Here is a 14675-nt window from a genome sequence, read left to right as displayed (position 1 = left end):
GTGGCATTTGAAGATGGGGCGGGGCAAGGAGGCATTGGTCCCTTCCTTCTCAAACTTGGAGTAACCATCTCCCTTGCCAACCACTTGGCTGGGACAGGCCTAGGACCTGCTCAGTGGCAGTGCCTGGCCAGGAGCTGGAGGAAGCCTCAGTCGAGGGGCTTCATGAAACTTCTTTGCTCAGGGAACTTCTCTTCCAGCTGAGCACCTGCACGTGTGTAAACTACTTTGGAACAGAGGTCCCTGCACCCCTTGTGTAGCGGGTGTAACTTTGATCAAGGTTAGCCCTGACTGGAGGTGCTACTATAGTTAAGCTACAGAGAAGGGGATTTTAATCCTGGGGAGCCTTCCAGCGACTCAGAACCCTCTCACCTTGTTTAGGCCTCACTGGGCATGGCTCAACCGTGGTGAGGGTGCTTTGCTGCCACAGTGACTTGTAAATGTTGCTGTGGTGATGCTTCTGTGAGGTGATGCTGTGGTACAACCATAATGCATTTGGGATATATGTGCTGTGAGTCATAGGACCATGCTGCAGGGACCACGTTCACATCTTGCTTAGACTGGGTGACCAAGGGCACATGGCTTCCCACTTTTAGAAGGGCCAAAAGTAGCAATGATGGCAAAGCCTGATGGTTAGGATCCCCGTGTATCTATTTATCTCCCCATCTCCTTTGCCCTCAAGGGTCATCCTCCTGTGGGTCGTGGTTAGAACAGTCTTTGAGAAGCTCCAAGTGACACGGAGCCTCTACCCCATAGCTGGTGGCCATGGGCATCTTGGGCAGTCGGGGTGGGTGTCCTTCAGGGTTATTAGTGGCCTGGGTAAGGTCACACTAGCGTAAGGTCTTGGGGGGCCTTAGCTGAGGGGAATTGAGATCTTTGCCCTAAAAGGCTCCGGGGTTGGGGGAAGGGTGGATGGACCTAGTTTGGAAAAAGAAACTTTCAAATTGGACATGGGGGTTCTTAAGGTAGCCCTTCCATTCCTCCATGGATGCCCTCCCACGGAGCTTTTAGGGAAGGCTGATTGGACCAGATTGGACCCGAGAAGTCCAATGGTGTAACCAGCAGGGCTCACCTCTTAAAATTTCCTACATTTCAGGCCTGAGATTCAGGCTGGTCTGAAAGTCTTGGCATCTTTTGGTTAAAGGGATTTTTCCAGCCTTTCTCTGTGCTGAGCCCGGCCCGTGATTATGAAGCCCACCCCTGGAGGGAGGCTAGCAGTAACATTCCCACTTTACAAGTGAAGGGGGCCGAGTTGTAAAGCGGCGCCATTCCTGCCCGAGTGTTTAAGAGGGTCACAGAGCAGCCGGAGTGAGAGTTGCAGCACGCCGTCTTCACCGGGCCTGCGGTAGCCTGGGCTGCATCACCCGTAAGCACAGGCCAGGAGTTTGGGGCAGGAGACCCTCGCGGTTGGGGTGATTCCACCATTCCGGCAAGAGTAGATGGGGATCTGCCCCACCTTGGGATACCCTTGGAGAAAAGCTAAGTGTGTTCCACCATTGAGAACACAGGTCAGGCTAGCCCAGGCCAGGGTGAGGTTCATCCCCACAACTGGCTGCCATTAAATGCTGGGAATGCCCCCAAGAGAGGCTGATCAGGGGACCAGCCGGCTGGGCAGAAGTGGGAGTGATACTTGAAGTGGTCTAGGGAGAGGAGGAGAAATGCGAGCAGCATGTGAGGGGTGTGTCCATGATTTCATCTAGAAAAACGGGCTGTGGGAGCTTAGCTCAGGTGTTAACGAAATACCAAACTCATACACCCACCCCCACCCCCGGCCGGTGATGGACACAGGGTCATCTTCGGGGAACTCTTTAACAGCACAGTGATCATTATGGAATTCTTTGTGTGTTAGAAACAATGTGACTAGCAAAGCAGTTGAACTGTTTCTTTGGCTAGAGCAAAAGTGAGGAGTGATGTTAGGCTGGGCTGATTGGAGGAAAAGCCCCAAGTGGATGCTAGATTGAGCAGAGGGGGCAGGAGCAAGCAGTTCAGCCCTGCCCGCCGCACCCCCCCCCCCATGAAGGGGGTTGGAGTCTTGTCTTTGAAATGTCCTTAGATGCTTGTTGCCTGGGAAGGAAGGCGTGGAGACGTGCCAGGTGGGTGACTGGTGTCACTGAGGGCCTTCTTCCTAGACAGGAAATAGGAGCAGCCCCTCGATGGCAGTGAAATGCTTTTCCCCCCACGGGTGTGGAAAGAGGACAGACGGACTTGTAGCAATCTGGTTGAGTTCTTTGAAATTGCCCTTGACCCTTGTGTGTGCACCAGGAAGCCTTTCCTTTCCCTTTGCCAGGCTCTTCTTGCCTTGGTCTCCCCAGCTTCCCAGCCTCCCACCATTCTTTCCCTACCCTTTTTCTTCACCCTCGCCCCTGCTGACCCAAGTGAACATTGGTGCTATGTCTGTGTAGATGGCAGTTGGGGGCTATTTGGTCTCTTGATGACATCAGCCTTTTTTGTTGACTAGCAGCTGTTTCCATAGTCATTTGTAGCTCTGCCCTGATTGGTTGGATCTTACTGTGAGGTCACTCACCCCCCTTTAAAAGTAAGCCACCTTGGAGAGTTAAGCAGTTAGGGAGTGATCTCACATGCCTATAGACGTATGGTGTAGATGCCTCACATTGACCCTTGAAGGATGGATTGTGAGTGGACTACGCGCCTCATTTTCTGCTTTCTTTGCTGGTTGTGTTCAGCTGTCCTTCCTTCGGGACGTCTTTCTGAGGGTTTTGTGCTTCCGGCGTGTGAGGCCCCTGGTCTCCAAAGGGGGGCGGTCTGTTGGTAGCAGATTGCCTTGGGCATGGGGGTCCTGCCTGCTCCTGGTGACCTTTGTTCCCTCCTTTCCGGGTTGTCTCCCCTCCCCTAGGGGAGTGTTATGATGGAAGCAAACCTGACCGCTTTGAAGCCCCAGAAGACAGTGATCTTCCTGAGGACATGGACACGGGGCCCCCCAGAGAGTCCCCCGCCGACCAGGCGGCCCCGGACGCGTCACGCAGCCCCACCCTCCGGCTGAACAGAAAGCGCAAGGTGTCTGGCGATAGGAACCACACTGAGACCACTGGGCTCCCAGAGGACTCTCTGCTGAAAGCCAAGCGGAGACGGGTCTCCAAAGGTGAGCTTGGTTTGGCTTCGGGCCCGCAGGGCACCCTACGGAAGTCCTGGAGCGGAGCAGTGGAAAGTTCCAGTCCCACCCTGGAGCCCTGGGGGGAGCCACTCACACCTTCCCCACCCCCCACCCCCCCAAAGCCAGGTGCAGGGGCTGGAGCCCAAAGGTGGCCAAAGGCAAATAGGCCCCCTCCCGAGACTTGGTGACAAGTTCCAGCCAACACAGTGACCACACCCGTCCCCTCCCCCACCCCTGTTAGTGATGTGTAAGACAGTTTGTTCCCCACCCCCACCCCTGCCCCGGGGGGCTTCTTCATTAATTTGTAGTTACTTCTCCATTAGCTGACTGGCCTGAGAGGGAAATGACAAACAGTTCCTCTAACCACTTAGAAGAGCCACATTATAGTGAGCTGACCAACCTGAGGTGTGCATTGAATTAACAGGGCTCCATCCCAGAAAGCAGCGCCGCTTGCTGCACCTTAGAGAACGGGGGGAGCAGAGAGCAAACCTGGCCGGCAGGGCAGGAAGGAAGTGACCCAGGCGGTTCAGCCTGCGGTCACCCCCCAGGGCAATAGCATCTCCGAAGAGAAACCTGGCAGGAAAAGGGCAGAGGCCAAAAGCAACAGCAGCTGGTTGGAGGAGTCCCTTAAATGCAGTGACAATGAACAAGGTACGCACGGGGCGGGGGGCGCTCCTGGAGGGTGGATCACTCGCCCTCTGTGGGAAACGGCCCTGGAGGGGACCTGAGCGCCATCCAAGTTGACAAGAGTAGCGTGTGGCGAGCGGGGAGTTTTCTTCATGAGGTCCTTTCAGCCTGCACACTTCCTTATGGAATGGACAGTGAGGCGGGAGCTCGACTTCCTGGGCTGCTCCTCATCACCCAGCCCGCGGCTGGGCAGGAAGGGAAGTCTTGGGTGACCCCGGGCGCTTGTCAGTGCCCTCATTCCAGCCTCAGGCTGTCCCCAGTCGCCCTGTCCCGAGCACCCAGGCCCCCCACGGGTGGGGACGGGAGCGCAAGAAGGGCTGGCTTCTGCCCTCTCTTGCGGCCCTTTGAAGCGACTTGCCATTTGGCGTTTCGTGGGCTAGCCTATTTGCCGGTTGAATGTGGGATGATTAAAATATTAGTGCTTTGAAAACATAATTGGTATATCTTTAAAAACTGAAGCTGCTCCAACGATCAGTGCTAACAATGGGCTTTTCTTTCCTCACCGGCTACAACTGTGTAACGCCCGCTGCTTCTCCCCCTGACAGATGTGCTGTGCACGGACGGAGAAATGGATTGGCAGCCTTCGCCCCTGCCGCAGAAATACACCGACAACAGCGAGAAACCATCCGGGAAGCGACCGTGCAAAACCAAGCATTTGATCCCTCAGGAGCCCAGGCGGGGCTTGCCGCTGCCAGGGGACTCCTACGTGGACAATGCGGATGGCAAGGTACCTCTTGCCCCTGGCTCTCCCCCGCTCCCCGGGCCTGTGCAGGCACATCCCGCCTGCTTACTTCTCTGCTTCTGGGGACAAAGCTTTCCTTTTCCTGAAGCCCTCCCCACAAAACGTCCCTGCCCCTTCCTAGGGGACCTGTCTCCTGGGTGGTGGTGAAGTTTCCAGCTAGTAAAAATGCAACCCCTTCCTCGCGCCCCGCCTCCCCCAGACAGAGAGGAGGAAAAGTGCTTTCCTCCACTCAGGTTTGTAACTCAGGGAGGAGGCGAACCAGGCGGGTGTTGGAAGGACAGCCTGAAATGTGTGCGCTGCCTGGTTTCGTGATAGGTGACCGTCCGGAGATTTTGAAAGCGGCCTGAGCCCAGTTCCGACTATGATCTTTCGCCAGCCAAGCAGGACCAGAAGCCCTTGGACCGTTTGCAGCAATTGTTACCAGCTTCCCAGGCCTCGCAGCTGACATGCTCAAGCTCCCCTCCAGAGACCACCCAGTCCCGCCCGATGCCACCGGAAGCGCGGAGACTTATTGTCAATAAGAACGCGGGCGAGACCCTCCTACAGCAGGCCTCCCGGCTTGGCTACGAGGTGAGCATCCTTGTGGGTGCCCCGGATCAGGATCCGCCGGCTGCTGCTCCTTGGGTGGGGGACACACTGGCTGGGGATGGGGGGCGGGTCTCAGAGCCCAGCCCCCTCCACGTGGCGGGCTGGGCTGGGTGTTCCAGCAGGGTGTTTGCGTTGGCCCCGCTCACACTGCGGGCTCTTTGGTGGCTTGTTCAGTCGTGGTGTGAAAAGAAAGGCAGGCCTCTCTGATGTTCCGTTCCCGTTCAGGCAGGTAGGCTGCTTCGGCCAGTCTGGCTCACTTATCTCTGATATAAAATCTGACCTAACCCAGGGCTTGGCGACCAGGGGAATTTTAATGAGCCTTTTGGATTCTGAATAGCAAGAAGGAGAGTAGTTATTAGCTCTACTAACTTGTGCTGTTTGGGGCAGAGTGATGCCCCTGTGGGGTAGCGGGTGGGACGTGTCTGTGCAGAGTAGGGGTGGGAGTGGGGCAGACCTGAGCAGTCTCTTTCTGAGAGGGCACGGGAGCCGAGGGCTGATGGGCGGGGAGCAGGGGTTGAGCCTTGCACAGAACTCCCTGTCCACACTGCTGTATCCCAACCCAGCACGGCTGATGACAGTGACAGCCTCTATTGCTAGAGCAACATAGAAAGAGAGCTGATATCTGCCTAAGCCCGTGTGATCTGTAGTAACTCCTTTCACCCTTTTAACATCTTCACTTGGGAGTAACGAGTACTAGCCCACTCTCGGATGAGGAAACTGAGCCTCAGAGGGGTTAGCTGATCCCCGTACAGGTAGCAATCCAGCAGTGCTCCACAGCCCACCACGCTCCTCAGCAAGACTGGCTCACACTGGAATTGCCCTTTTTACAGTTCAAAACCTCTGTGAGACAGATGCCTCTCCATGCCCTGTGCAGTTCCCCCACCATACTTGTCAGTAGCAATTGTGATGTGATAGCCCACAGGGCAAAGGCATTTTTCTGTGCTGGCATCAGCCCTCTGGGAGTTGAATGGTGACAGTAAAACGCGGTTCAGCAGGCTGAGCGTGGAGGTGTGGCTGAGCACTGGGGTGGCAGGACCCAGGCTGGCCCGGAGCCCTGGCGCCCACACCCTCAGCCAGCTCTGTGCCCCTGTCCCCCGTCTCCCGTCGTGTCCCCCCACGCCGGTCCATAGTGCCGTGAGCCCTTGGAAGTGTGCCTGCCTTGGCCCTAAGGCCTGACTGTGGGTGGGAAGTTGGAAGCACTAGGGCTATGCTTAGTTTGGGGGTGTTTTGTTGTTGTTGTGGGTTGAATGTGCTCTTGTGTATATCTACACGTCTCTTGGAGACCTCTCCATTAGCTAGAGAGCACTTTGTGGTAGTTAGCGCAGTTACTTGCAGGTGAAGTCCAAGGAGCACCCAGTTGGTTTCCCAAGAGCTGAGAGCGGGCGCCTAGGAGGACAGAGCAGATGTTGCACATAGTGTTGAGCTAGACCCCCCGTGGTTGAGAAAATAGTCTCCTTGCTTCCAGCAAACGCTGGAGGTGGGGGGGAGACCCCTAACCCCAACTTTTGGGCTAGGGTTGAGAAAGTAGACTCCCGCTTCCAGCAAATGCTGGAGATGGGGGTGGCGGGGTGCTGCTGCACCCGCCGTGGAGGGCGGGGCTCCGAGCCCCACCTGTGAACTTGGCATCATTTCCAGCAGCCTCCCTTTGGGACCAGAGACGTCAAAAGACCCTCGTTGGTCCTCTAAGACAGTTTCCATTTTGGTTTGGTGGCTCTGAGGCCTGGACCAAGGGGCACTTGATCCATACTTTTTTAGGCTACCTGGCCTTTGATTGCACAGGAAGCCTTGGGAATGTTTACGGTGGGATTTGTTTTTTTCTTCAAATGTAAATTTCAATATGTAGATTCCACAGATCACCAGTGTTGATGCTGAACATTGTGACAAGTAGATGAACGCTTTCAACTTTGAATCCAACTTTCTGGGATTTCTCTGGGCAGAATTTTAAATGTTGGGCTGATGGCCCAGTTGGGAGATGTGGCAGCTTCAACCTTTTAAAATTGAAGGACAGTTTGCTTAAGCAGATAAGGGTGTGGTTTGGGAGGGTTTTCCTGAAGTTTTGTCTTTAGCATTCTTGGTTATTTTCTTCTGCTTAGCCAAAGATACCATGTGCAGTACAAAGGCTGTCTGAGCTTTATGTCATTATAATGTGGTTCTGGAAGTTTAGAAACACACTCTGGCTTCAGATCCGCGTTAAATAGATCACTTGCGTGGCCAAAGACCTCAAACCTTTCCCTCCTGGGAAAAAGGCTTCTATTTCTTAGGCTAAAACGCCAGTGTGCAACCACATGCTTGTGCCTTTAGCGGTGATGGTTAAATTTTCTATGAATTGAATAAGTCATGCTTTTTAAAAAGTTAATGAGGCATTTAATTAACTAACAACGTCGGGCTTATGGCCTTTATGGTTACATTTTGTGGGTAATGGCATTCGGCTTATAGCCGCTGAACAGAGAGCTGTCCGACAAAAGCAGTTTGACTTTGCTCGGGAATGGCTGGGCTGCCCTTCAGACAGTCCCGTTTATTTCTAGCGGAGAAAATAAACCAAGGAATGTGTTGCGTGGACAGACTCGCCCCGCCTCTTCACCTTTCAGTTAGAGAAAGTGTCGGTGGCGATGGTTGCCATCCATTTAGAGGCCATCACCCTCCTAGCTAGGAGAGTGTAGTTAGCCCACTTGACCCCCAACAGAGAAGGCCTGTGGGATGCTCGTCACAGCTGGATTGCATCCCTCTAACTGGGGCCCTCTTGGGCCTTTTGAATCTTCCCAGCTGACCAGGTACCAAAGACCTGAGTTATAGGTCTAGTACTTCATGTTAATTGAACTTGGGGTTTAATATCTCTGGGCCTCAGTTTCCAAGTGTTGAATGAGGATAGTACTACCTTCCTTTCCTGCTATCTCCTGGGTTCCTGTGGGTGACAGAAGACGTCCTCATCTGGGGGAATGGGAACCACTGTGTAAACAGTGGGATCAACGTGGTTGAGTTAGGACAGCCCGTGGCAAAAAGTCTGACCTGGCCGTGGGGCTACTGCTGCCTTTGCTGCCATCTTCCAGGAGAAGAGAGTTGACTTACCCACCAGCTTGGACGGCCTTTCATTTCTAGGTACCCTTGAATCTGCCCTAGTAGTGATGAAGGTTTCCAGGTGAAGGCCATGATTGTCACAGCAAATAAACCCTGGGTTGAGTAAATTGATGTGTGCACAGCAGTTGGTGGCCTTCAGACATGATCCCAGAGCCACGTGACAGGGCCTCTCCCTGGCTGGGGCACACAACTCATTAGCTTGCAGCCGTCCACTCAAGTCTGGCTAGTGAGGGCCTGCTAAAAGCGCAGCAGCTTCATGCGGTATCCTGGATACCAGGGCTCGGGGCAGGTGGCCTGGGAGCCCAGAGGATTGTGGGCTTTCTGGCAGGTTGGGATGTAAACGGAGAAACGCATTCGTGGGCGTGCCTTTTGTCTTCCTCCTCTTGTTTTGGAAGGGAGCTGCTGCAGTGACCTGAAGTAACAGGGCACTGATGGCCAGGTTTACCAGCATGCCCCATTGGGTTCACGTGGTAAGCAAATGGAACATTCTAGTTCTCTCCCAAGTGAGTGGTCACCTTTGATTGGCGTGTCCTCCAAAGGGCATAAAAGGTTTTACAGAACCCATCTCGCACTTATGGGCGGCTAGAATGACCCCCGTTTTAGGTTTAACAGATGAGTTACCTGAGAGATGTCACAAGGAGGCCTGTTCTGACCCCATCCCATCCCCCCTTACCAGCAGACCATGTGTTGGGCCACATGCATGTTCTGCCTACTCCCAGCTCTCAGAACCTGACAGCTCTCTGCTGGGCACAACTTACCCAGTATAAACAGTATAACGTGTTTTCTGGTGGCAAACGCTTTCGATGTGTCTGAAAACGTTCTTAAGGTAATAAAACATTGAATAAATTCCTGCTCTGCTTACTGGGAGTGGTTCATATTAATATTTTAACAAGCCAAAGAAATAAGGTTAATAACAGTGATTCTAATGCACAGTGTTGACACAGAACATCTCTGGGAGGGGTGGGTTGTGAACGTTTTATTTGATTCTTGAAATGTGGAGGTTGCAGCCTGTGGTGTATCAGGTTCCTGTCATTAACTTGAGTAAATATGAGAATATTAAGACTGATTCTGCCCCGAGAGGGTGGAGTGAGGCAAAATAGAGGGTGGGGTTATTGGAGGCATTTTGGGTCATTCCTCGAGAATGGAGGGAGAGAGCTTCTCTTTAACTCTACTTAACGTACAGACAAGAGCATCTGAGGCCCAGGTTCTGATTTGGGGTCTTAACAAGGGGCGCGAGGATGTAGCTGACCTGCATGTCCCTGCTTCTCTAAGCTGGGGAATGTTCTCTGGCTGATTTAAGCTCTCTTTAAGTGTTGGTCATCCATACTTTGATCTAAACTTGTGTTATCGTCCACTGCCACTGACCGAACAGACCCATCAAGTGAGAATGGTCTGTGCTTGGCAATGTGTCATCTAAGATGTTAGCAGCCGTGACACCTCTGTACTGGTCACGTCGGCCCCTGGGCTGAGGGCTCTCATCGTTATCCGAATGCGTCCTCTCAGCAGCCCTGTGGAAGCTTGGAGAAGTTCAAGGGTAACTTGTCCGTGGCCAGGCCACTGGTGCAGCAGAGCCTTAGACAACACTGTCTGCATCTCCAAGCCCTTGTCACGCACTCTCGCCCCCCAGCAGGATGCCTGCCGCCTGCCCGCGCCATGGTGGGCTTTTGGCCCCAAGGATGTATGCCTTTGAAAGTGGGCACCGCCAAGCTATGGGGAGGTCACCCTTACAAGGTTCACTGTATGGTGGTCTGATGGTATCTCCTCTCCTCTCCTCTCCTCTCCCCGTAGGAAGTGGTCTTGTACTGCCTGGAGAACAAGATTTGTGATGTGAACCACCGCGACAACGCGGGTTACTGTGCCCTGCACGAGGCTTGTGCAAGAGGTTGGCTCAACATCGTACGACACCTCCTTGAATATGGCGCCGATGTCAACTGCAGTGCCCAGGATGGAACCGGGTCAGTGGCGGTCTTGCGCTCTTGGCCTGGCCCTGCTGGGGCATAGGCAGTGGTTCTCAGGGTGTGCGGGGAACCCCAGAAGGAAAGATGGAGAGTGAGTGCCATGTAAGCACACTGGTGGCGGAGTCCTCTAGAATGGAATCGGACAGATCTTTCTGGCAAATTTACATAGAACTTTAAAAGTCTGTGACGCTCTTATGGACAGAAGTCCCTGAAAATGTTGAGCCTGCATGAATAATCAGGGGTGTTCTCTTTTAAGACCCTGGACTCTTCACCAGCGTCTGTTGAATCTCAATCTTGAACATATATGTGAGTTGAAAGTTGCAGGAGTACAGACAGGTCCAGTGGCAACTGGCTTGATAGGACCTGCCGTGTCCACCCACATCCCCGGGCCTGGCCCCCACTCTGTCCTTGACCTCGGTTTATTGGCCAGAGGCCCAGGTCTGAGTCAGCCCAAGCATCTTCCCGGTTGTACCTGGGATGCCACCACGAGGCAGGGCACTGGGGCTTTCCTGACAGTCATAAAATGAGCAAAACCGTAAGGTATTTGGTGGTTCGTGGTTTCCAAATAGCATCCTTTCTGGATGGGACTGCGGACAGTGTTCCTGACCCCAGCGGACACGGGCAGGAGGACTCTGTATCCTCCTGAGAACTCGCCCTGCCTGTCGACTGCTTCTGGGCGAGAGGGTTGATCACTCATCTCCAAGTTGGTTTCAGGAGAGGTTCCACTTTGCCCCTAGTTTCTTTTACAAACTGCACTTTTTGTAATGGTGTAACAATGGCTTCTCGTATCTGCTTCCTTGATGCTGGGGTTCTTCCCCCCACCCCGCCGTATGTTACCTTCTTACAGTCTGTCACTATTTAAGTTCATTGGAAACGTTTTCATCGTTGTCTGAGTTCCTCCTTGGGCCATGCATTAAGAGAGATTTGCATTGAAGAATTAGGCCTGAGATGGTCCCTTCACCTGTCCTGTAAAGGGTTATGTGTTGAAATAACAGAGTAATTTGTCGCAGCGACCGTAAACTCACCTCCTCAGTGAAATAGCGCGCCTACGAGCCTTGGCCACACACGCTCGATTTTGCCCCGTGTCCTTAGAAGCAAGCGTCTCGTGCACAGGTGTAATCCCCCGCACCTCTCCTAGGCCTCTCCACGATGCTGTCAAGAATGATCATCTCGAAATTGTCCGCTTGCTCCTCTCCTACGGTGCTGATCCTACCCTGGCTACGTACTCAGGTAGAACCATCAAGAAAGTGAGCCACAGCGAACTTCTGGAGAAGTTCTTAACAGGTATGGCAGAGGTCAAGACACGGTCTTGTTCAAGCATCTAGACGGTGACTTCACAGCCTTTCACCTGGGTTCCCCCTACCCCCACCCCCCGTTTACTCTAAGTGACCCTTTACTGGGAAAAGCGGCCCAACGTTAGTCTGTCAAAGGAGAGATACATACTTTGAGTTTTGCAAGGTGGGGGGCTGGAAAACTCTTAGCTAGCCAGGCTAGCTTTTGTTTGGCAGGCTGGGGCGGTGAGGCGGGCAGTCCCTCAGGAAGGCGGGTGGACGCGTGGGGAGGTTTCAGTCAGATACCTGGAGGCATGTGCAGTGGGACTTATCAGGAGGTGACACCAGCCCCAGCGTGAGATGTTCCTGAACTCCAGCAGCATTTGCCTCTTACCAGCAGGCGTTATCTTGTTTCTCTCTCTCTCTCTCTCTCCCCCTCTCTCTGCAGACTGTTTAAATAACCTGCAGGCTCCTGACGACGGTAACCCCGGTTGCTCTTCGGAGTTCTCTGGCAGCTGTGTGTGTGGTGAGCAGCCTTGTTCGTTTCAGTTGGGCTTGTGGGGGTGGGGGTGGGGGTGGTGCTGTGAGCAGGACTTGCTTGGGAAAGAATTTTTCCAGGGTCCTTTTTGGCGAACAGCTGGAATCTTGCTCCAGCTTACTGACCTCTCTCTTGTTTGCCCCCCCGGTTAGAACCAGATGATGAAAGTGGTTACGATGTTTTAGCAAATCCCCCAGGACCGGAGGACCAGGATGACAGCAACGAGGCCTATGGTGACCTATTGGAATCTGAATTTTCCGAAGACCCCCTTTTGCCGTGTTATAACGTCCAGGTGTCCGTCGCTCAGGGGTGAGCGTGGCCAGTGTGTGGTCGAGAGCCAGCCCAGCTGCTCTGTGGGGTGGCAGGAGTTAGAAATCCCCTTCAGCAGATGAGGGTGGCTGGGTTGGGGGGTGAGTGAATTCCTCACCAAGTGTCCACCGACCTCACATAATGCAGTGGAACTTTTCCAGAAAAGTTTGGGGTGTGGGAGGGTTCCCCAGCCAACTGCCCTCATTGGAACACACCCCTAGAGCCCAAAGGACACGGGAGTCAGCGACTGCAATTGCACAGTTTCAGTAAACTCTTGGGGAAGGGATCCTCCCCAAACGGCTACCATAGGGGCCTTCCAAGGCGCGTGAGGTCCACGGGACGATACTGATGTGTACCCTCTTCTCGTATAAGATTAGAGAAAGCCGTATGTGGCACCTGGGATCTTATGTGTCTTCAGATTTGCTTAGATCGAGTCTTGTCCCCACGGTCGGGCCACTGTGCCCCATGACCAACCCTTCGGAGTGAACACATCAGGAGACCTTTCTCTGCTGTGTGTTGACCCTGGTGCTTAAGGAGTAGCATCCCCCTTGGACTCTGAGGCTGGGAACGTGTCTGCCTTTGTGGTGACATTCTATTTGGGATAGAGATCATAAAGCATGGCAGGGTATCAGGAAGGATTTTACCACCTCCCTTCTCGAAAAAGCCTCACTCCCGGCAGCAGTGAGGGGCGGCTTGGAGGTGTGGGAAAGGAAAGGAAAGCCAGGTGACCTCGAGTGTTTCTCATGCTCTCTCCGTGAGGGCCGGAGGAGAGGAGAGGTCAAAGAGGTGTTTGCCATCTCCATTGGGTTGGCATACAGACTGGTTTTCCCCAGTGACTAGAACGGGGTACACTTACTTGGAGAGGGGTGACCTGAGTTGTGGCCAGAGCCAAGGCAGCACTGGGGTGGCCTGCAACGAGGCTCGTTCAGGGGCGCTGCTCCTGCTTTTGTCTAAGTTGGCTGATCCGCCCTAGGTGGTCTCTTAACACATGCACATGAGTCCAGAGTTCCCCCGCTAGAAGTAGATCTTCCGGGCTTCCCTGGTGGCACAGTGGTTAAGAATCCGCCTGCCAGTGCAGGGGACACAGGTTCGAGCCCTGGTCGGGGAAGATCCCACATGCCACGGAGCAACTAAGCCCGTGCGCAGCAACAGGCCCAACGCAGCCAAAAATAAATAAATAAATAAAATTAAAAAAAACAAAAGAAGAAGTAGATCTTCTAAGGACAGTGAGAAGTGGGGTGGGGGTGGGGTAATCAAAGTGGAAGTAGCAGGCCCTTTCACCGCCAGGAGACGGGTAGTTCATAGTTGGGAGCGCCTCTAATTTTGCCGGAAACTCAAACCACTGTCCTTTCTCTGGTGTAGGCCTCATAACTGGCTGTTGCTCTCAGACCTGCTCAAGAAACTGCAAATGTCCTCCTGCATATTCCGCTGCAATTTCCCAAATGTGGAAATTGTCACCATCGCGGAGGCCGAGATCTACCGGCAAGTGTCAGCAAGTCTCTTATTCTCTTGCCCCAAGGACCTAGAGTCCTTTAATCCAGAAAGTAAGGAGCTCTTAGATCTGGTGGAGTTCATGAACGAGCTTCAGACTCTGCTGGGCTCATCCGTGGAGTGGATCCTCCCCAGAGACCTGGACTCAGACGACGACTGGTGAGCTCGCCGGGGCCCGCCGTGTACAGTGTGTCATGGTGTTAATCCTTGTGCATATGTGTCCTAATACGACTATTTCTGTAAAGAAAGGACACTATGAGACACGACTCCAGTTGGAAGGACTTCAAAACATGTTTTTTTCTTTTTAAAATTTGAAGTCAGTTTTTATGAAGTTGTTAATAAAGTTTCTTTACTTTTCAATGTACACATGCTTTGGAATATGTTTGATTTTACTCGGAACAATTGTTTCTTTTCTTTTTTAAGGAGAAAAAAAAAAGGCAAAGGAGCTCCACACTTTGACTTAATTTCATACAAAGCTCCGACGACAGAGGCCATAACTGTTGAGAGTTGCTTTTGGGGCAAATTAAACCAGTAAAATTTTAAACTCTTCCTCCATATTAAAGGGATTGAATAAATTGGCCACTTTGGTGCACCTGTGTCCTGCGAATTGTCCAGTTGGAGATGGAGGTTTAGAAAGTGAGTTTCAGTCTTGTTTAAGTCTCTTCCCATCAGACTGGTCTCGTGATTTCCTACACACCATGTTACTTCCTGTCTACCTTTCCTTGGTGTTGTTCATGCCTGGATTGTCTCCTGTACCTGCTCAAACCTTGGTCCATTCTCATTTGTACCATGGAAGTTTGTCATGCTGGATACTGTCAGAACTAATTTTACTTAAGTTTGCGTTAAAGTGCAAAGCACACGTTTTGTATATTTTCTGTTTTTTGTGTTTGTCTATATTTTATGGTTT

General features: G+C 52.8%; 1 protein-coding gene across 1 annotated transcript in view; it reads left to right on the top strand.

The window, feature by feature from the left end:
* The window catches only part of LOC309808260 (BCL-6 corepressor-like), a 30800-nt gene extending 16668 nt beyond the window's left edge, over positions 1-14132 (top strand). Inside the window, exons 7-14 of the mRNA XM_082628362.1 lie at positions 2852-3097; positions 4342-4523; positions 4923-5108; positions 9990-10156; positions 11298-11443; positions 11879-11956; positions 12121-12277; positions 13640-14132. Of these exons, the coding sequence (XP_082484488.1) occupies positions 2852-3097; positions 4342-4523; positions 4923-5108; positions 9990-10156; positions 11298-11443; positions 11879-11956; positions 12121-12277; positions 13640-13931 (1454 nt within the window). The 3' untranslated portion in view covers positions 13932-14132. The remainder of the gene's footprint in view (positions 1-2851; positions 3098-4341; positions 4524-4922; positions 5109-9989; positions 10157-11297; positions 11444-11878; positions 11957-12120; positions 12278-13639) is intronic.
* The last annotated feature ends 543 nt before the right edge of the window (positions 14133-14675 follow it).

This window comes from Mesoplodon mirus (assembly GCF_964341445.2).
Source record: "Mesoplodon mirus genome assembly, chromosome: 7".
In the NCBI taxonomy this organism is placed as follows: domain Eukaryota; kingdom Metazoa; phylum Chordata; class Mammalia; order Artiodactyla; family Ziphiidae; genus Mesoplodon; species Mesoplodon mirus.
Note: the sequence above shows the minus strand (reverse complement) of the source record. Positions and strands in the feature narration are given on the sequence as shown.